The sequence below is a fragment of the Mytilus edulis genome, chromosome 9, assembly GCF_963676685.1.
Source record: "Mytilus edulis chromosome 9, xbMytEdul2.2, whole genome shotgun sequence".
NCBI lineage: Eukaryota > Metazoa > Mollusca > Bivalvia > Mytilida > Mytilidae > Mytilus > Mytilus edulis.
The window spans coordinates 878122-900555 of record NC_092352.1 but is presented as its reverse complement, the minus strand read 5'-3'; the positions used below and the strand labels follow the sequence as shown (position 1 = coordinate 900555).

General features: G+C 32.2%; 1 protein-coding gene across 4 annotated transcripts in view; it reads left to right on the top strand.

Annotated features, from left to right (window-relative positions):
• LOC139487454 (annexin A4-like) overlaps window positions 1–22434 on the top strand; it is a 43589-nt gene that overhangs the window by 12298 nt on the left and 8857 nt on the right. For all 4 annotated transcript variants that reach the window (XM_071272248.1, XM_071272249.1, XM_071272245.1 and 1 more), the window contains 8 exons: window positions 7525–7606; window positions 8452–8546; window positions 9159–9272; window positions 14245–14335; window positions 19541–19620; window positions 20532–20588; window positions 21110–21299; window positions 22031–22089. In XM_071272248.1, the coding sequence (XP_071128349.1) occupies window positions 7525–7606; window positions 8452–8546; window positions 9159–9272; window positions 14245–14335; window positions 19541–19620; window positions 20532–20588; window positions 21110–21299; window positions 22031–22089 (768 nt within the window). The remainder of the gene's footprint in view (window positions 1–7524; window positions 7607–8451; window positions 8547–9158; window positions 9273–14244; window positions 14336–19540; window positions 19621–20531; window positions 20589–21109; window positions 21300–22030; window positions 22090–22434) is intronic.

Here is a 22434-nt window from a genome sequence, read left to right as displayed (position 1 = left end):
GTTTGTATATCTTAAGATTATCAGTAGTATCTGTAACGAAATTCTTGTTCAACTCACAAGTTTTATGTTTACAAAGCAATAACGATCAAACCTTATATACCATGCCGAAATTTCAATAAAACAAGGTATTAAGAAAATTATGATTAAAAAAAAATAACCACTGCAATTCATTAACTTAATTGATATATAATTTTAAAAGTCAGAAATGTATAAGGTTTATTTGTTATCAGTTTTAAATCCCATAAGATAACACACTGATTCCCTTCTAACAATATGCCAGATCCTCCTTCCTGTTACAATATGTCTGTCACATACAATGAAACCAACATTCAGACGGACTTAAACATCAACAATTGAGGGACGAAGGAGTAATTCATGGTTGACTTAATTATTGCTCAAAAATCAAATATCCTATATTTGTAATTTGTTTTGAACATTGTAACCACAGTTTTGATATGAATTGTCACATATTGTGAATCTGAGCAAGTTAAATCTACAATTGGCTGTTTTCTGCTCTTTGGTCGGTTGTTGTCTTTTTTGACACATTCTCCATTTCCATTCTCAAATTAATTTGCTGTATGTTAAAAGATGATGTTTTGATATATACTTGTGAAATAATTGATATTGACTATATGATATAAGTGACTTGTAATCCTTGCTGACTTATTGAACCCATTATGCATTATCAATCATAATATTAAAATCAAATTAATTGCAACCTTGTCTTGACAACAAACTTGATTTAAAATAGTTTTGAGATACTATTTATAAATTACCTTGAACATTACTTGAAAATTGGAAAACCAAGCTAAACAACAATAAAACTATTTTACTTGACATTATTTATTTTAAAAGCTAAATTAGTCATTACTGGACCCTATACTTTTGACTGGTGAGGAAAGCATGCTCATAGGAGCCTTTTGTTTTCTGAAGCTGCTTAGGCTTAACCAGTAAGGAATAAATTAGTGAGGAATAATGTACACACAGATCTCTGTATGAATCCTGTCTAATGAAAAGAAACCAAGGTCATATATAGGTTTATTTGTCTGTATTTATCTTCTCTTGATCAATTAAGGGGTGAATGTATAGGCTAATAATTCAAGGAACCTTTATTTGTATTACATGCATGTTTTAAACATTGTTTTTTCCTTCAAACTTCTTTATAGCTTACTGTTTAATTTCCTATTAACTAGCTATATTGTCGGTCTCTGAAAACAGGTTTTACTGTTCAATCACCCTATAAACTTATTGGACTGTGAATATAGATTTTGCTGTATAGTAGGAAAGTAATATGATATGACAATAGGAATGCTATTGATTGGACCTGTATCTGTGGATGATTGCTCTGTTATCTGCTGTGGGCATTAGATTGATATTCATTTATTGTTGCTGGGGATTATGATAGAGTGTATGATAGTGTTTAGTTATTAACCAATGACATCTCAGAAATTGGGAAATACACAGAAATAACCCCCAAACTAATTTACCAAATTTCAATACAGGCTCTTTGTATTACCAATTTTAAGGGTTTTATTGATATATATTTTCTCAGATAAAGTTTTCTTATACTTTGCCAAAATAAAGATTCATAAATATAATAAAATATGTGGGTTACTGTGCTATTTTTTAAACTACAAGTCCTGCAAAATTGCCCAAATTTGCATAGATTGTACATGAAAAACACTTTTTTGTGAATTAAAAAGAAATCTATGAAATAGAATTTAGAAATAAAATGTTAGAGAATATGCTTTAAGAAAGTGAAACAAAAAAAGGGTGTCACGGAACTTGATTTCTTGCTTCAAGTAAAACTTGAAAATTTCACAATCAATCCAGTATAAATATTTTACTATATGAGTTATCTCCCCTTTAAATGAAAAAGTTGAAAAATTGATTCAAAGAAACACAAATATTTGGTATTTGTTTAAACATTTTGGATTATGCAATAAATCATTTTATTTTATTTTATAAAAATAAACATTCCATTCTCAATTTTATTCATACACATAATTTAAATCTGTCTGAAAATTGGAGATTAAGGCAAAGAAATAGATAGACCAATTGTTTACTGCTATTGTACTATCTGAGATGGCTGTTTATAGTGATTCTACATTTAAATCTTGCAATGATTATTCGTTGGGGAGTGCTTGTCACATAAGTACTTGTCTTTAAACAGTTTAGTTTAATATTGATAGGAACAGTATTTTAATTGAGGCAGATAATAAATATTCAGGATTACTCTTTGTATCAAAGTGGTGAACAATGTTAAAGTGTCCTGTACCAAGTCAGGATGATGGCCATTGTTATATTATTGTTCGTTTCTGTGTGTGTTGCATTTTAACGTTGATGTTGAGTCGTTTGTGTTTTCTCTTATTTTTGAGAAATTGAGATAAGACGTGGCACGGTACTTGTCTATCCCAAATTCATGTATTTGGTTTTCATGTTATATTTGTTATTTTCGTGGTGTTTTGTCTGATGCTTGGTCCATTTCTGTGTGTGTTATGTTACGGTGTTATGTCGTTGTTCTCTTATATTTAATGCGTTTCCCTCGGTTTTAGTTTGTTACCCCGATTTTGTTTTTTGTCCATGGATTTATGAGTTTTGAACAGCGGTATACTACTGTTGCCTTTATTTAATACATGCAGCTTTATCATTAAAAAGGATTTGAAAAATATGAAATATAAATAAGATTGTAAACTTGTTATACCTATATCTTTACCTACCAGTTGATAGTTAGGTGAAAAAATCAATTTCATGTTGGAATACTTACTCCAGGTATTAGTTTAGTGCAAGGTGAAAAATTTACAATAAGTTAGGATATATTTTAGGGTAAGGGTAAGGCTTTGTCTGTGGTAATGATTTAGGGCTACAGTTAGTGTTAGGTTAGACATGTTAATGGTCAGTTTTTATACGCATGTTTACAGGACTTATTATGGTATGATATAGTTGTCGCTCAGTCTGTCAGTTCTTCCGTCTGCAACATGTCAGACATTAACTCAAAAACCCTATAACCAATCTACATGAACTTAGGTGAATTGTTTATATCTGTTGACCTAAGTTCCCTTTCCATTTTTTTAAATTTTAGTTTAAAATTTATGAGTTATGGGATGTTATTCATAAAAAAAGGAATGATTTTCCAGTTTTTGAACAACACCTTTAAAGTGCTTTGAGCAGTTTTCAATAAACTTTGTGACTGGTTTATATCTATTAAGATAACCTCCCTTTAGTTTTTCAGAAATTTCTGATATGACATAATCATTGAGAAGTGATTGAACTTTATTCCTAGAAAACAGGACGGGTGTATCATGGGCTCAAGACACAGCTGTTTATTAAAGTTAGGAATAAGTTAGGGTTTGTTTGTGATAATGACATAAGCTAAGTCTAGTGTTAGGTTAGTCATATTAAATAATGGTCAGTTTTATATACCTATATCAAATCTTTTCTATTATATTAAGTATACAATGGGAAAGAAGAAAGTTGGAGACTATTACAAAAATTGCTTTGTGTGCATATTTTATAAATCTATGTGCTTTGTCCAATAAAATATTTGAATTTTGAATTTTGAATTTGAATGTTAAAATACACCAACTATTTTGAATACTAAGGAAGTAAATAATAAATATTTTTAGGACAAACTATTTAAACCCTTGCTTAAAATAAAACTGTTAAACAGATTCTCTCCTTGCAGTAAAATATTAAAAAAACAAACAATTCATCTTGACCTATTGAGGTTATTATCAGGTCTGTTACTATTTATATCATTGAGATTTCCCAGTACATTAAATAACTGTAGACTGGTGATTTGTGTTCAAGGTGACTAGTCTTATTGATATTCTACATCAACAGCTATGGCGGTAAGCTTTCATTATATTTGTCACTATATAGTATAAAGTTAGTATCAATGTATTTACTATAACTATACACTAAATATAAGATCAATAGTTTTAAGTACTGCTGTGCATATTGTAAATAGTAGTTACCTGTGATTATAATATTGAAAAGATAGTGTGAATATTAGTAGAATTTAAGTGTGAATATTATCAGAATTTAAAAACTATGCAACAGCAAATGCAGGTGGATTAAAGATAAATATGTCATGCACTGAAAATTTTTTTTATTAGTATAATTTATGTTGATGTGTACACTAACTTTTTTATGTGTATTAACTCCTCTACATCAAAATTTTTATTATATTATATCTCGATTTGAAATATCCCGTTATGACTCATATGCAGTTGTGTATAATATTAATATTTATCTTGGTTATTAAGTTCAATGTTACTATAAAACTGTATTGAGAATTCTACTCCTTTGTTTCTTTACTATTTTATACCTGTCAGAATAATGTATACAGGGCTAGGTTTATACTGTATGATGACTAGTTACTATTTTCAGTTTGTTTTTTTAATGAAGAATTTCAAAATTCAGGGCAACTCCTCTCATTGGGGAAATCCCCCATAAATGTGGCCTAATACAATTGTTTTATCATAGATAGTAATATAAAGAAATAGGGATGACACATAACAAGAATTAAATTGTTCTAAATGCAGGGGCAGATCCAAACCCAGGAAAAGGGGGGGGGGGGTCCAACCTTATGGCCCCATTCAAATGCATTGATTGTCCAGAAAAAGGGGAGGGGTTCTAACCCCTGGAACCCTCTCCCTGGATCAACCACTGAAATGTTATGATGAATCAAAATATTGACATTTGCATAAAAGTTGTAAACTTCTGAAATCTTTAAATTTCAAAAATGGGTGGATCTCCATCTGGGGAACATTCTTCATGAGGGAAATTTGCCTTTAATCTTTTGTCACCTTGTCTTAAAATGCATATATTTTATCTGACTTTTTTCTGTTAATATTTTAACTAATAAATTGTACAGTTTAAAGTTTACATGAATTATTTGACAAATACATGTAAAGAAATTGAGGAAGACCTTAGGCACCCTGTAAAAGTTATAATATACAATGTTCACACAAGGTGTACTACAGAGGTCAATAATACATATAGTCATTTATAGTGTATAAACTAGTTAGGTTTTAAAAATAGTTTGTCAAGTTTAAGACAACATTACTACTTGTAACATGTAAAATGAAAACTTGTTAAAGGGGGAGAATTGGGAGATTTTATTCTCAAGGTAAAAGTTGTATCCCTGTTAATAGGAGGCTGGTCGACAGATTAAAAAAAACAATTAAAAACAAAAGAGTTTCCAATTGAAATCTTTAGAGGCTTTTTAAATGTATCAGAAATAGTCTGGTATGTATCTTTCAGTGTATAGGTAACTGGGAGGATGAAATTACAAACTTTTCCTTCTATTAGTCAGGAAACTCTATGCTTCCATTTAACTTTTATGAAATATCTCCTATTACTATATAGTTTCTGTTAGCGTAAACATGTTTTATTAATTGAATTCAAGCTAATAATTATAAAATAATTGATCCAAGAATTCAAATTTAGAACAATATTCAATGAGTGACCGATTACACATTAATTCATGCATGAGTTAATCTGAGGAGTGTATATAAATGTTGTTCAGAAAGGAGTTGAAGTTTGTCCAAATTGGAGTTTTTGGATAATTTATTATTTTAAGAACATTGACCTTTGTCTATTTTTATGGAATGTAAAAGAAAATAAAAGAAACTATCTTTTTCTACGAATGCTCAATTTATTTTGATGTAACATCAATGACAAAGTCTTGAAATTAGCACCATTTGTTGTAACATCTGCATGTATGTTTTACTCTATAACTTTAGTTAACTTTGGCCATACCAGAATTAAATGATATTTAACATATTTATAAAAGCCTTTTGACAACAAAAAAGGGGGAGGAGGGAGGGTTATTGTTCAATCATATTCATATTAATTTGTTTCCAATTACAATTAAAGAACGTGGTATAAATGTTCAGGATATCTCATTTCCTTGTTCATTGTTGTTACACAAGACGAACATCATATCGTAGTTGAAGAGACAATACTGGGTGTTATTTAAGATTATATAAATTCTTCATAATGGATGTCAAGCAGAGTACTCTTGGTACTACTCTTGTGAGTATAAAGACTCAAATCTTTGTAACATATTTTTGTTTCATTCTTCTGTGAGCAAGGCATTTAAATCTGAAAAGTCAAGTTGCATCAACTGTTATGGTACAAGGAAGTAATTATTTACATAGGCGACAATAACAGCCTTATTTGGGCCTGCCTTTTCACTATTAAAGATCCATTGAAAAAAATTTCGAATTCTGAATTATCAACACCTTTGGGTGTAATTGCAATGGTCAAACACGTATGGTGCCGCAGCTTTTTTGATAGAAAAATGTCATTTTTTAAGGGTACTCAACGGTTCCGGAATTTTCGAAATAGTATGAATGAAGAACACCCCTTGCTTAATTTGGCACAGAAAATGTTGCTTGTCTTAGAGAGTTTTCTCAAAATTTCTCGCTATTTCTACGCCAATGGCCAACACCCATTTTTCACTATTTCAATTTTAATTTCTAATTACCAAGGCAGCAGAAAATAAATTTACTTCTACCTATTATCTTGGATGTAAAATTTAGGTGGCGCCAGTCATCTTTATTTACTTCCTTTTAACCTTATATTTCTGTCACAGTTAGACAATTAGTAAATCAAACCTAGTTGTTCAGACAGTATCTTCACTGCTTCCAAATTCCACTTCTGTGAAATGCTTTCCGTTTATCATGTTTATGTATTCAATACTGAGTATTAATTTTATATTAAAAAAAGGATATGCTACTTAATACATAAACTCATCTTGCCCAGCATATTATTAATTATTAACTTTTATCATGTTTAGCTTTTGTTCAAATTGACTCAAAGATGAATTGTTGACAAAAGATGTGAATTAACATGACAAATTGTACTGTTTCCTCTTGTTTGAGATATAGAAATTGTTAAACAATCATGAATGTTATCTTTCCTGTTTCCTTTATTTAACAGATTTTATGATTAAATCTTAGTTTTAGTCTTGTTCCCATGTATACAATCATTCTTGAGTGTTATTGTAATAAAGATGTTGCTCCATCCAAATAAGGTCTTTTTATAACTTACTTTATCCTACAAAAAGCCAACAATTGTACAAATTACAGAAACATAAATATTGTTTTGCTTTATTAGAAAAAATAAATAAAAACATGAAATAAATGGGAATTTTATGCAATTTCACTTAAAAGCCCCTGTTCAGTAAAGGATAATAGTGATGTCTAAAGATTGTGTTATCCAACAATATAAACGTTGTATTCAATTATATTAGTAAATAATAATACTGTGGATTCATTATTATTCGTTGGATACCAATTTTCAAGGATTTCGTGGGTACAAGTGAACCACGAATTCAAATGTTCAACGAATAACATATTTCAATAGGCTTTGTATACAGAGATTGGAAAAACCACGAAATCAAATATCCACGATTATGCAAGTTTTCAGCAATCCACGAAAATTGATACCCACGAAAATAAATGAATCCACAGTAAGTTAAATAATAAAATAATGAGAACTTATATTTTGTAGACTGAAGGAACATTGAAGCCTGCCAAAAACTTTAATGCAGAAAATGATGCCAACATTCTGAGGAAAGCCATGAAGGGCTTTGGTGAGTTGTTTATAGATATGAAAACATAAGGAGGTGTGGTATGATGACCAATGAGACAGGAGATCATTAAATCACAGCTGATCTAAAAAAAAAAAAAAGCTTTTAAATATTACGTCAATATGTTTAAATAAAGTAATGTTTGGTCAGATTTTAAAATTATGACAATATGATAAGAAATAGCTCTGATTAATTGTTCACTTGCAAGTGAATATCTCTACCTCATTAAATTCAAATGACCTACTCATTAGCTAGAGATTGGTTACTCGTGAATTAGTCTTGTTCAGCCATGAAATGGAAAGAATGTCAACATTGAAAGTGAAAAGAAAGTTGAACCTTTAAGTTGACTGATTTGAGATCCACAAAAAAGCAATTTTATACTGGTAAAGCAGATGATTAACATATTTTTAAACCTATATATAACATGAAATCAAACAGACCTTGAAAAATCCAATTGCAGGAGGTCGCTACCTATTTATATTTATATTAGGTTATGTGATTGTCGGCAGCCTTCTGAGGTCATCTTGATGGTTAATTAGATGGTGTTTAGACTGAAAAAAACCACCAAGAAATGTGATACATATTATGGAGTCCATGCACTGTTAATTGTTTATTTTAGATTTATTGTAATTTGGATATACGTTTAAGTATGTTATAAATTAAATATGAGAATTTGAGTCAAATTGGTGAACAAAAATTTGACATCTATTGCCCATTTAAAGGAATAAATTATATAATAATAATAATAAAAAATATAAATTATGGAAAACATCCAAGATTTAACCACTGTTGCCATACCAAGGGGAGACAAGTTGAAAGAATTGTTTATAAAATGATTTAATTTCTAGGTACTGATGAGAAAGCCATCATTGATGTTTTAGCCTTCAGATCAAGTGAACAGAGACAACAGATTAGAACCATGTTTAAGACTATGTTTGGAAAGGTAAACTTCACCACTAGAGATTACCTATTAAGGGGGGTTAACTCTGTAATTTGATATAGTTCTAACCAAAAGTCATCTAGAGATTTTTTTAATTAGAATTGTGATCCTTTACGAAAAAAATATAAGAAATTATGGCTTAATTATAAGCTGAAATTTCATAAAGTCAGAACTACTTAAATTTAATTAAAATTTGTGCAGAACAGTGTTTTCTTTATATGCTAAATTAAAACTACATACAAAATTTCAACTTAAGCCATGTTGCTTTTAATTATAAACAGATGCTAAATATTTTTTATCTGAATTAATTACAATGGGGCTTTTTGTAGCTATCTTTAAACTAGCCACCAGAATGCATCTTTTGATAGATATCAGATTTAATATATTTTATTACTTGTGACCTTTTGACATAAAAGTTAAATTTAACCTCCTATGGTTAAAGACAGATTTACACAGCAGAAAGGTTATGCAGACATTGTAATCATACAATATCTATGTCTCACTGTGAGTTTAAATTTTGCATAGTTTTGAAGTGACTGTATTTGTGTGCATATTTTGTCAACTGTTTCTATGCCATAGAAAATTAGTCAAACTTGACCTTTTTTATTTGAACAGGATTTAATCAAAGAACTGAAGAGTGAATTAGGAGGTAAATTTGAAGATTGTGTTGTTGCTTTGATGATGCCATGGGATGAATTTGATGCTTATGAGCTAAAACGAGCAATGAAGGTTAGTATAAATACTGTTTAATGCAATATTTTATTTTATGGCGTAAGACACATAGTCATTATTGGTTGGATGATGTCTGCCTTCAATCTCCTGTGTTGTTCCCATAATTCCATCTCATGTTGTGACCCCATACAAGGATCATTTTATGACCTCAAAAGCAGTACATTTCCTGTTATTTTATTATGTAATTTTTTTTAAATCACTTTCAAATGGGATATTTCTGGCATTCAATTGAATATTTCTGGCATTCCAATGGGATATTTCTGCCATTCCAATGGGATATTTCTGCCATTCCAATGGGATATTTCTGCCATTCCAATATAATATTTCTGCCAATTGCAAGTGTTCCAATATCTGATACTGGTTTGCTTTCTCAATATTAATATGTAAAAATGTTTAGGAAAAAAAAACATTTTTCTATCTTAAAACCTTGTTTTCTGCATAAAATGCATCAATGGAATTACAAAGCATTGCATATTGTAAGAATTTCACATTCCTTTTCCAAAACTTAGCAAGATGTGCTCTGAAAATAGCAGAAGAAAGTTACAGAAAAAAAAGCAAGACTTTTTGTCTCGCCTTGACGGATTAAAAAAGCGAGACATAGGTATGCTGTTTCCGGCGTCGGCAACAGTGGGGACGGCGTCAACAATGTATTAGTTTGTGATTAGGTCTAGTTTATGGTGAACGGCAAGTGGTAGGTCAATCATATTTGGTATGCAGTTGTATAAGCATTGGCACATCTCATTTCCATGGAGATAATTTGGCCATGCCCCCTCAGTCATGGTCTATTGACTTCGAAACTTTTGCTTATTTTACATGTATTAGTTTGTGATTAGGTCAGTTTATGGGGAACCACAAGTGGTAGGTCAATGATATTTGGTATGCAGTTGTATAAGCATTTGCATATCTGGTTTTCATGGAGATAATTTGGCTCTGCCCCCTTAGTCATGGTCTATTGACTTTTGAATTTTTTCTAAGTTATGTATAAGTTTGTGATTAGGTCAGTTCAAGGGGAACCCTTAGTGGAAGGCCAATGTTAATTGGTATTCAGTTTTATAAGCTTTGGCACATCTCATTTTCATTGAGAATATTTGGCCTTGCCCCTCAGTCACAGTCTAATGACTTTGAAACTTATCTTAGTTTACATGTATTAGTTTGTGATTAGATCAGTTTAAGATGAACTGCTTACAATGTATGTTAAGTCAATGATATTTGGTATGCAAATTTATTGGTTTTGCAAGTATTGTTTCCATGGAGATTATATAGCCCCACCCCTTCTTCATGGTTCATTGACTTTGAAACTTTTACATAGTTTACAAGTTAATGTTTGTATTTAGATTTGGGAACCTTATAATAAGTCAATGGTATTTGGTATGCAGTTGTATTAGCATTGGCACATTTCATTTACAAGGAGATTGTTTAGCGCTATATAACTCAATCATGGTTCATTGAATATTTGCATAACTTGTGTAAGATGTTAGAGTATTGCTATTTGGATTTCAACATTGGCATAATCAAAATTACAAAAAGGCGAGACATATCTCTGTGATAACAGTTTATTGTTAATAGAAATAATTCAAACTGAATAAGCATTTCAAAACAACAGGATCAAATGCAAAATATATTTATGAAAAAACCTCACATGCTTAAAATATCAAGGACTAAATAATAGTTTCCATTCAATTACCTTTCAAAGATATGCCAACCTCAGTACATGTATAAGATTAGTAGCTTATACAGGTTCAATCATAATACATAAAAGACACAGATCTGAATGAGACACCAACAGAACAAATAAATAAGAGAGTCATCATAGTCTTCACCAAGGGTCTATACAATATAAATACTTAACATGGTCACATCTAAATCATTGAAGATAGGTAAGGTTGTTTTTTTTAAAGATTTCTTAAAATTAAGAAATTGTGTCCCTGTACTCCTGTACTAAATTTTAGGTTTCATTGATTTTTATGCAGTTAAACTGCATTATGCGAGCACCCTAGATTTGTGGTCTACCCAATAAATGCTGAAATACTTGCAATTTTTAATATCTAGCTGGCTACTATGTTATATATAACTAATTGAACACTTTTTTATTACTTTTAATTCTGGATTACAAAAAATATTACCAGAAAAACCTTAAATGATCGTCGAATCACCCAAAAGTTTTGAAGTTGCACATAGGAAGTAGTCCTCATTAGGAAGCCTTATGTAGTTTATTATCGCCTGTGTTTTGGCTAAGATATCAAAGAACAATTGTATGCAATATTTAATCGCCAAAAATCTTTAAAGACAAGTAGTTTAGATTTCCCAAATGGCAAAAGTCGTAGGAATATTGTTTGTCGTCAATATGTAGTACTACGTCAGTAATCTATTATATAATAAGTTCAACTGTTCATGTTGTTGGCGGCAATTTCAAATTAGAAGACGAAATTTTCGTATCTTTTCAATTTGGAGGCAAGGGTTCAAATTAGCGGTGGTCCGAGTTCTGTGACCTTTCACTTTTGCAATCGGACTTTCAGCTTGGTTACTAGCCACGCCCCAGAGTTCGCGAAATCTTTTTTTCCCTGGTGGTCCTTGAAGAAAATCTACTGGTCCTCACTATTAACTCTATTGAAAAATACTAAAATTGTGTCAGTCCTATGCAAAATTTTGGTGGTAAAATCCTGAGGACTGACACTTTTCGCGAACTCTGACGTCCGACGGACCTTCCAGTGGAATCCACTTGAAAGAAAATAAAAAATAACTTTGCAAACCTTTTCGCCAAAGTCTCCAAATAAACGATCGCAAAACATATATTAATCATTATTATTCATGACAGCGATGTCCATTTTGTTTAACCGCTAGCTATATACAGAAAATCGCAGACAAAAAAATTTGTAAATTGGAGTAAAATCATATCTGACTGACAAAAACAACATTGTAAACACAATGACAATGGCTGCCGTGAAGAAGACAATTACAATATCGGATCCGATTCCGGAAGAGGATAAGGGTAATTCCGGGTTTTGGCGATCAACTACAAAAAAAATCCAGGCAGGTGACAAAATACATCTATGCATGGTAAATGAATATAAACACTGGAATTGAAAACCAAAGGATATATGTGAAAGAAAGAAAAAGCAGAAAATATTTTATACAGAAACTCAAAATTACTTTTTGACAAATTTTAATGTCAAAATCCAATACTGTACAATATGACAGCTGGGATCAGTATATCTAACAATATATATGTTCCTGGTCACAGTATAAATTTTCTTTATCAGTGATAGATGTTGATAACGCATGTAAGATGCTTTTAAAATGTAACATATATTACTGCAATTTTGAAGGGGTATTTTTTTCTCAATTTTGAAGGGTCAGTTTAAGTAGCTGGAAGTTTCTTACTTTATTTTCACAAATAATGCAACTATATTATATAATACCTGAATGTAGGCAAGATATAAAGGTGGTGTCCTTTGGGCCACTCTACCCCTTCCCATTTGATAACTTTGAAACGGATGAGATCCCCACCTCACAACCATATATATTCATGTATGGGACTAGATAACTAATTAAATGAAATATAGGGGAGTTCCTGGGGTCACCCCCACCCCCTCCTGTTTGGGAACTTTGAAACAGTTTGGATCCCCACCCCTAAACCATATATATTCAGGTATGGGACAATATAACAAATCAAATGAAATATAGGGGGAGTCCCTGTGTTCACCCTACCCTCTACTGTTTGATAACTTAGAAACGGATGAGATCCCAACCCCTAAATCGTACATACTTATGTATGGGACAAAATAACTAATCAAATGAAATATAGGGGGAGTCCCTGGGGTCAACCCACACCCCTCCTGTTTGAGAACTTTGAAACGGTCAAGATCCCTACCCCTAAACCATATATTCAAATGATATAGAGGGAGTCCCTGGAGTTGCCCCATCTCCTCCCATTTGAGAACTTGGAAATGATCGAGATCCCCACCCCTAAACCATACATACTCATGTATGGGACAATATAACTAATCAAATGAAATAAAGGGGGAGTCCCTGTGGTCACCCCATCCCCTCCTGTTTGAGAACTTGGAAACGGCTGAGATCCCCACCCCTAAACAATATATATTCATGTATGGGCCAATATAACTAATTAAATGAAATATAGGGGGAGTCCCTGGGGTCACCCTACCCCTCCTGTTTGAGAACTCAGAAATCGATGAGATCCCCACCCCTATGCCATATATATTCATGTATGGGACAATATAACAAATCAAATGAAATATAGGGGAAGTCTCTGAGGTCACCCTACCCCTTCCTGTTTGAGAACTTGAAAACCGTCGAGATCCCCACCTCTAAACCATATGTATTCATGTATGGGACAATATAACAAATCATTTACATTTACTATGGGCAGGTCAGTCAGACCTCACCTTTGATCCTTGTAGTAGTGAACATTTGTCTGATTTGTGTCTCATAACTTTGGTACTATAAAACACACACTCAGTTTTCTTTACAGGGAAACCAGTCCATTCATACTATTACATTTTCGTACTAAGTCAACATGTACTACTAACAGTCAACTTAAACCAATGTTAACTACCAACTAGAACCATTGCAATCATTGTGAACTTGTACCACTGCAGACTCACCATAAAAATATACATTGATATATGCATTGCTTTTGAAACCTTGATAACAAATAAATTATTTGCCTTAACAATTAATTCATTAGATAAACATAAATGTACAATATATGAATGTTTAATGTTGAAGCAACATTGCCACAGTTTCATAATTAGGTTTGCCTTGGTTTTTGGTTAACTGCCTTCAGCGCTTACAGCGCTTTGATTGTTTTTAATTACTTCTGAGAAATTTTGATTGATGTCCTGGTTTACAATAAAAGTGAAAATGTTAAAGTTTGAATCAATGGTATTGATGTACTTTTGTTTAATCCCTTTTTTATGTTATTATTATTTTTTTATTTTTTTTACAGGGTGTTGGAACAGATGAGGATGCCATGATTGAAATATTGTGTTCAAGGACAAACAAACAAATACAGGAAATTATTGCTACATACAAAAGATGTAAGTAACAGGTCATAGGTCAAATAAACAGATACAGGAAATTATTGCTACATACAAAAGATGTAAGTAACAGGTCATAGGTCAAATAAACAGATACAGGAAATTATTGCTACATACAAAAGATGTAAGTAACAGGTCATAGGTCAAATAAACAGATACAGGAAATTATAGCTACGTACAAAAGATGTGAGTAACAGGTCATAGGTCAAATAAACAGATACAGGAAATTATAGCTACGTACAAAAGATGTAAGTAACAGGTCAAGGACAAACAAACAAATACAGGAAATTATAGCTACGTACAAAAGATGTAAGTAACAGGTCATAGGTCAAATAAACAGATACAGGAAATTATTGCTACATACAAAAGATGTAAGTAACAGGTCATAGGTCAAATAAACAGATACAGGAAATTATTGCTACATACAAAAGATGTAAGTAACAGGTCATAGGTCAAATAAACAGATACAGGAAATTATTGCTACATACAAAAGATGTAAGTAACAGGTCATAGGTCAAATAAACAGATACAGGAAATTATAGCTACGTACAAAAGATGTGAGTAACAGGTCATAGGTCAAATAAACAGATACAGGAAATTATAGCTACGTACAAAAGATGTAAGTAACAGGTCATAGGTCAAATAAACAGATACAGGAAATTATTGCTACGTACAAAAGATGTAAGTAACAGGTCATACTGCAGGGCTCACGCTACCATGCGACTTGGGCGAAGAAGTCGCCTTCCCGACCGTCACTTCGCTTTCCCCGACCCCCAAAAGCGAAAACAAGTCGCCCTGTTCTTGACGACAGTCGCTTTCAGTCGCTTCCGTCATCGAACATTTTCAATTTTTACCAAGTTGATGAAACAACAAATTTTTATTGATAATTAAAGAAATTCAGACATAAACGATTCATTATCTTTTGAAAAGAGGTCGAAGCATTGTCTTCGCAGTGTGTAGCAGGTTTTTTGATAAAAATACAACTTTTTATCACTTCGTGCATTTCCGCAAGACCGGTGCTTGTTACTCGAAAACGTACATCAACCTCAATTTCGGCGGCAAAATAAGTTTGTTACTTCATTTAAACGTGATAAAAGTTGCCTCCAGTAAATTTTAATCCATTTATTGCATTAAAAACGTCATGTTCCTTTCCAAATAACTTGTCAAACATCGTTTATTTTTGTAAATTTTCTTGCATTCGTCCGCCATTGACCGATTTCTAATCTCCGGATCTGAAGCGGACCAGCTATGACCGAAATCCGTACTTTTACAATAATTACTACGGACGCACGGATGGAACAGCTCACAGAAGAATATTGATCTCAAAGGGAAAAATTACGCATTCCACACGCATTAAGAGACTTTTGGTTACATCTAATTGATTGGTGTATATAATTCCTTATATTTTTTATGGATTGTTTCAAACTATTGATTAAAGTTGCTTAACTCTGAGACTATTATACTAATATCAATATATTATGGCCCAGGTTAATAACTTTTATATTTTTTTTATGAGAAACACTGAATGTCATACACAAGATAATTTTTAATTAAATTGTAATTGATATATAATAATTTTTTTACATTTTTTTAAATATTTTTTTATTTTTTTAGTGCTAGATATTTAGTTGGTAGTTTCTCACAAGCTTAAACAACTTTTAATTTCAAATGTTACTTTAATTGTAATTTTTTTACTCAGATATGAATTGAACAGTATAAAAAGAACATTATTTACATATGACCCTTTATACTATTGTAAAATCCAAACATTGTATCGCACCGCACGAATGAGCACTTCTCTTTCAAATCTCACCACTTCTCCCTATCAGTTTCAAAAAGAGAAGTCACTTCTCCCTATAATTCTGAAGTAGTGTGAGCCCTGGGTCATAGGTCAAATAAAAAGATACAGGAAATTATTGCTACATACAAAAGATGTAAGTAACAGGTCATAGGTCAAATAAACAGATACAGGAAATTATTGCTACGTACAAAAGATGTAAGTAACAAGTCATAGGTCAAATAAACAGATACAGGAAATTATAGCTACGTACAAAAGATGTAAGTAACAGGTCATAGGTCAAATAAACAGATACAGGAAATTATAGCTACGTACAAAAGATGTAAGCAACAGGTCATAGGTCAAATAAACAGATACAGGAAATTATTGCTACGTACAAAAGATGTAAGTAACAGGTCATAGGTCAAATAAACAGATACAGGAAATTATTGCTACATACAAAAGATGTAAGTAACAGGTCATAGGTCAAATAAACAGATACAGGAAATTATTGCTACGTACAAAAGATGTAAGTAACAAGTCATAGGTCAAATAAACAGATACAGGAAATTATTGCTACGTACAAAAGATGTAAGTAACAGGTCATAGGTCAAATAAACAGATACAGGAAATTATTGCTACATACAAAAGATGTAAGTAACAGGTCATAGGTCAAATAAACAGATACAGGAAATTATTGCTACGTACAAAAGATGTAAGTAACAGGTCATAGGTCAAATAAACAGATACAGGAAATTATTGCTACATACAAAAGATGTAAGTAACAGGTCAAGGACAAACAAACAAATACAGGAAATTATAGCTACGTACAAAAGATGTAAGTAACAGGTCATAGGTCAAATAAACAGATACAGGAAATTATTGCTACATACAAAAGATGTAAGTAACAGGTCAAGGACAAACAAACAAATACAGAAATTATAGCTACTTACAAAAGATGTAAGTAACAGGTCAAGGTCAAATAAACAGATACAGGAAATTATTGCTACATACAAAAGATGTAAGTAACAGGTCATAGGTCAAATAAACAGATACAGGAAATTATGGCTACATACAAAAGATGTAAGTAACAGGTCATAGGTCAAATAAACAGATACAGGAAATTATTGCTACATACAAAAGATGTAAGTAACAGGTCATAGGTCAAATAAACAGATACAGGAAATTATTGCTACATACAAAAGATGTAAGTAACAGGTCATAGGTCAAATAAACAGATACAGGAAATTATTGCTACATACAAAAGATGGAGAAACAGGTCATAGGTCAAATAAACAGATACAGGAAATTATTGCTACATACAAAAGATGAAGAAACAGGTCAAGGTCAAATAAACAGATACAGGAAATTATTGCTACGTACAAAAGATGTAAGTAACAGGTCATAGGTCAAATAAACAGATACAGAAAATTATTGCTACATACAAAAGATGTAAGTAACAGGTCATAGGTCAAATAAACAAATACAGTAAATTATAGCTAAATACAAAAGATGGAGAAACAGGTCATAGGTCAAATAAACAGATACAGGAAATTATTGCTACGTTCAAAAGATGGAGAAACAGGTCATAGATTAAATACAGAAAAATGTTGCTACATACAAAAGATATGAGTAACAGTTCTAAGGACAAATAAACAGATACAGGAAGCTAAGTTTTACATATTAAAAAGGTTAATATTAGGGTCACATGCTGGTGTTATAAAATTACAGAATTCAAAGGGAGAGCCTGCTCAATGCTTTATGCCAAATTACATATTCTGTTGAATCAGTTTTTGTTTTTTGACAAAAGAACATATTTTGTAATTATTAATTATTTTTTAACTTTTTCATTTTCATACAGCCTCATTACTCCAGTGTTGCTTCTAGTTTCTGTAATACAAACATGCATCAGAAAAATGCTTTAAAGGTGAACATCTCTCTTTAGAACAGCAATCTAATCTTGACTTCCTTTTCATTGTTCATTAGACAACATTAAGGTTTATTATTGATCAGGAAGCTCTAAGAGTACCTGGTAGGGATTCTATTGTATATTTGTAAGACTCGGAGGTGCGATGGGGACGCTGAAGTGCGATGGTCACGCTGAAGTGCGATGGTCCAGGCTGAAGTACGATGGTCCCCTCGCTGAAGTGCAATGGATTGGCATGACGTTTCACTTTTGTGACGTTTTTATATACAACATATACAACGTTACATAAAATCCAACATGATTTGTAGGCAGGAGAATAAGATTTTGTAGATGAAAGTTTCATGCGAACAAAAGAACAAAAGAGAGTAACGAACGATTCAAATCTCGAACTTTTGAGCAGTTCAAGTTGATATTATAAAAATGTCTCTGTGAGGCGGCAAACCATGGGGAACAAAGCGACAAAAGATGAACTTAGTTTGCAGATGAGCTAAACGTGTTCGGAAGGATGCTTCGAATCTTTCATTCCGCGATCGACAAATAACATGTCTTGATCTAAATGTTAATTTTGACTTCTCTTCATGTATGCGTCACACGATTTTGTGTGGACAATTTGATGATGAAATTACTTACTAGTATTAGCAAAGCCAATGATTTTGTTTTATCAAGTTGATATAATGTTGTTTTAGTCCCGGGATAAATCCTGATTTGTAAGAAACCGGTCACTTTAGCCTTATGTTATTGTTGTTACAATATTTAGTTTTCTACAACATGTTAGGCCGAAAACAACCGGACTCGTCCCTACGTGTACTTCCCAATTTATTTCATTCTCCTTAGTGGCGAATCATCTAATTTCAAAGGTTTTTTTTGTAGAAAACGTGACAACTACGTTAACATAGACCTACAATCTGAATATTTTTCTTCTCCAACCTTCTACATCACATTTTCTGACTCCATACTACTGCGTACTAAACGGAGAATTGGCAAATTCAAAATAAGTTAACCAAATTAAGATTTTTAAGTCATTGGTGGAAACCTAATAGAAATTAAGAGAAATTTGATCATATTTTGAATGTGAGGATAGAAAGCTACTTTTGTCAATTCTTAATGATGTTATTTCATTTAAACAGCTCTTGTACATTATTTTACTCAATGTCACAGACAGACAGCCCATCGCACTTCAGCGTAACCACCATCGCACTTCAGCGTAACCACCATCGCACTCCAGCGTAACCATCATCGCACTTCAGCGTAACCATCATCGCACTTCAGCGTAGCCATCAACAAGTTAAGTGTCACAATGTCATCATCGCACTTCAGCGTGTTAACCAACGCACTTCAGCGTGGACCATCGTACTTCAGCGTGACCATCGCGGTTCGGAGTACCATCGTGGTTCCGAGCTCTACATATTTATTTTACTTTTTTGTATACACTGGTTGCTTTAGGAACTCTATGCTTTCGGTAAGTCCAGAATACAGTAATAACTTGTTTGTTTATTTTTAGTATACAGTAAGAAATTAGAAGATGACATCATTAGTGATACTTCAGGGCATTTCAAAAGACTTATGGTTTCCATGGCATCTGTAAGTGGATGGTTTTTATTATTTTTCTCAACTCCAAGGAAAATTCTAATCAGAAAGCTCCTTATCAAATGGCAAAATCAAAAGCCAAAACAAAATCAAACAAATAGAAAACAACTGTCATACTCCTGACTTAGCACAGGCAATTTCTAATGTAAAAAATGGTAGATTAAACCTGGTTTTATAACTAGCTTAACCTATTACTTTATAACAGCCACATGTAATTCCATTGACCATGTTGAAAACAATGTGAGAGCAAAACAAACAGACATGATAGTCAAAAATGTCAAACATTGAGGTACAGCAGTCAATATTGTGTTATAATCTTAATTACTACAAAAACAAATAACTGTCAACAAAGAAGCACAAAATTGCATACAGGCACGCTGTAGACAAAGATCAAAAATGGAAGAGAAGAATACAAAAATTACAAACAAAGCCAAAGCTGTAAAAATATTTTTAGCAAAAACAGCAACAGAATTTTAAAGTTTGAAATTTGTTATTTCCCAAAAAGTAGCAAAATGTATTCTCTATCTCCAGTCTAGGAACAGGAATGAGATGTTCACATCTACTTACTGATAAACTTGCACTGCAAAGGTGTATTTTCACATCACATGTTCTTCTCAAATGCATGAAATATTTGCCACTGGACATTAAAAATTGCACTGCCAGGGTTTAATATTCACATCATATGTTCTCCTCCTGATATGAATGACATATTTGCCACTGGACATTTAACACAGCTGAATGATGAAGGTCCATCTCCATGTTTTCATATGTTATTCTTTTAATTAGATAAGCTGTTTAATTACTCACTGAGTTTATACTAAATTGAGTTATTGTTTATGTGCTCCCTGAATACTTTGGAGAGAATACAGTGAAATATTTATCAATCATACCTTCTATGTTTATAGGGAGGAAGAATGGAAAACCAGACTGTTGATCCAACTAAAGCCCAACAAGATGCACAGGTAAGGAGATTAAGACTATCACTTGTTATGCCCCCGTCGTAGCGGAGGGGGCACTAAGTTTTACCCTTGGCCATCTGTACATACATACATTCCCATTTATTCTCACAACAATTAATGTAAGGTAAAAACATAGAAAATAAATGAAGAATAGTTGGGCCAGTTTTACTACATGTATCCACTAGAAATGCATCAAAATGATGTTGGATAGAATGTTATCTGCATCAATGAGGGAAACACCATATTTTCTTATTCAACTGTTATTATTGTAGTTTGTTGATTAATACCTCACATTTTGTTGTCATTCACAGATGGTAATTATTGCATAAATCATATTTGATTGTTAGATTAATAGAGTTCTTGTGGCTCAGTGCCCCTCGTCATAAGTTAGAGAGTTTTCTACAGTAAAATTTTCTTGGCTACCTGTCCTGAAAGTGAGTTGTTGGTTATATTATTGTGTTATGCATATTTTGGGAATAATGGGAAAAGGTTATCTTAGAATTGTTATATTGTGTATATTCCAGAGATTACTACAAGCAGGAGAGAAGAAACTTGGGACAGACGAGTCAACATTCAATGCCATCATGGCTTCTCAGAGCTATGAACAACTACGTGCTGTGTTTGATGCTTATCATAAAATGGCCGGCAAAGACATCGAAAGTTCCATAAAAAGTGAAATGTCAGGCAACCTTGAAATAGGAATGTTAGCTATTGGTAAGTTACTTGTGTATCAGGCAACTTTCAATTCTGAATGTTAGCTCTATGTAAGTAACTTGTGTATCAGGCTGTTTTCTGCTCTTTGGTCATGTTGTCTTTATGACACATTCCCTATTAGAGGAATGCCTAGAGGACTTCACCAATAGACAAATTTCTATATCTCAAGTTTTTATCCTCATCAAATTTTAGTGATATAGTTAAATATGAACTATCAAGGACATGCCATTATAGCAAACTTTTTGAATAACATGAGGATATAACATACAGCTAGAAGGTGCCTGCGAAATCGTGATACAATTGGGCAAGTGTTGACACAAAGAGTGTGGACACAGTAAATATTTTTACACGGTAAATGCATTTTATTATTTTCTTTCAAGAGATGAAAATGAGTAACATAATGCAAAAAAACACATTCCTCTCATTTGAAAAAGAAAATGTTAAAAACCCTAAGTACATCAACTGAGCACGCATGAAAGTTTGTAGGACGCCGATCAATTAACGATCTCCAAATTTGGATATTTTTCTCAAAAATTGGAATTTTCTGAGGAAAAAAGATTGTGTCAAGGACAAAACACTACATTTATTCATCATATCACAAATATTTCTGACTTTGTATGCTTTCAGCGGAGTTGTGGCTCAATAAAATCGGTCTCTTCTTTTAGAAGTATAGGTAACAATTACAACTATAAAATCCATGTCACTAATATAAAATGTGGGTTTTTTTTCAGTGAGAGTCGTCAAAAACAGACCAGCTTATTTTGCTCAGAAGCTTTATAACTCCATGAAGGTAAAGTATCTATTAAACTGTTTTTGGGTTAATTTTCATCATGTTTCATAAGTTAAAACTTTTCAGATCCGTGGTTTGTTACTCATCACTATTTTATACAGTCCAATAATATTGGTGATTCATTTACTGTGTATTCATTTAGTTTTGTCGTTTGAGAAAAACTTGCATATTCATGGATATTTAATTTTGGGGTTTTTGGCAAAGTCTACGTACACTTCTTTAGAAAATTTGCAATTTGTTGAATAATTAAATTTGTAGATTCCCTGTACCAAGCAATCTACAAAATTGGTATCCACAGTAATCTATTGATTGATTGATAATTGGTTGCTTTACGTCCAGCACATA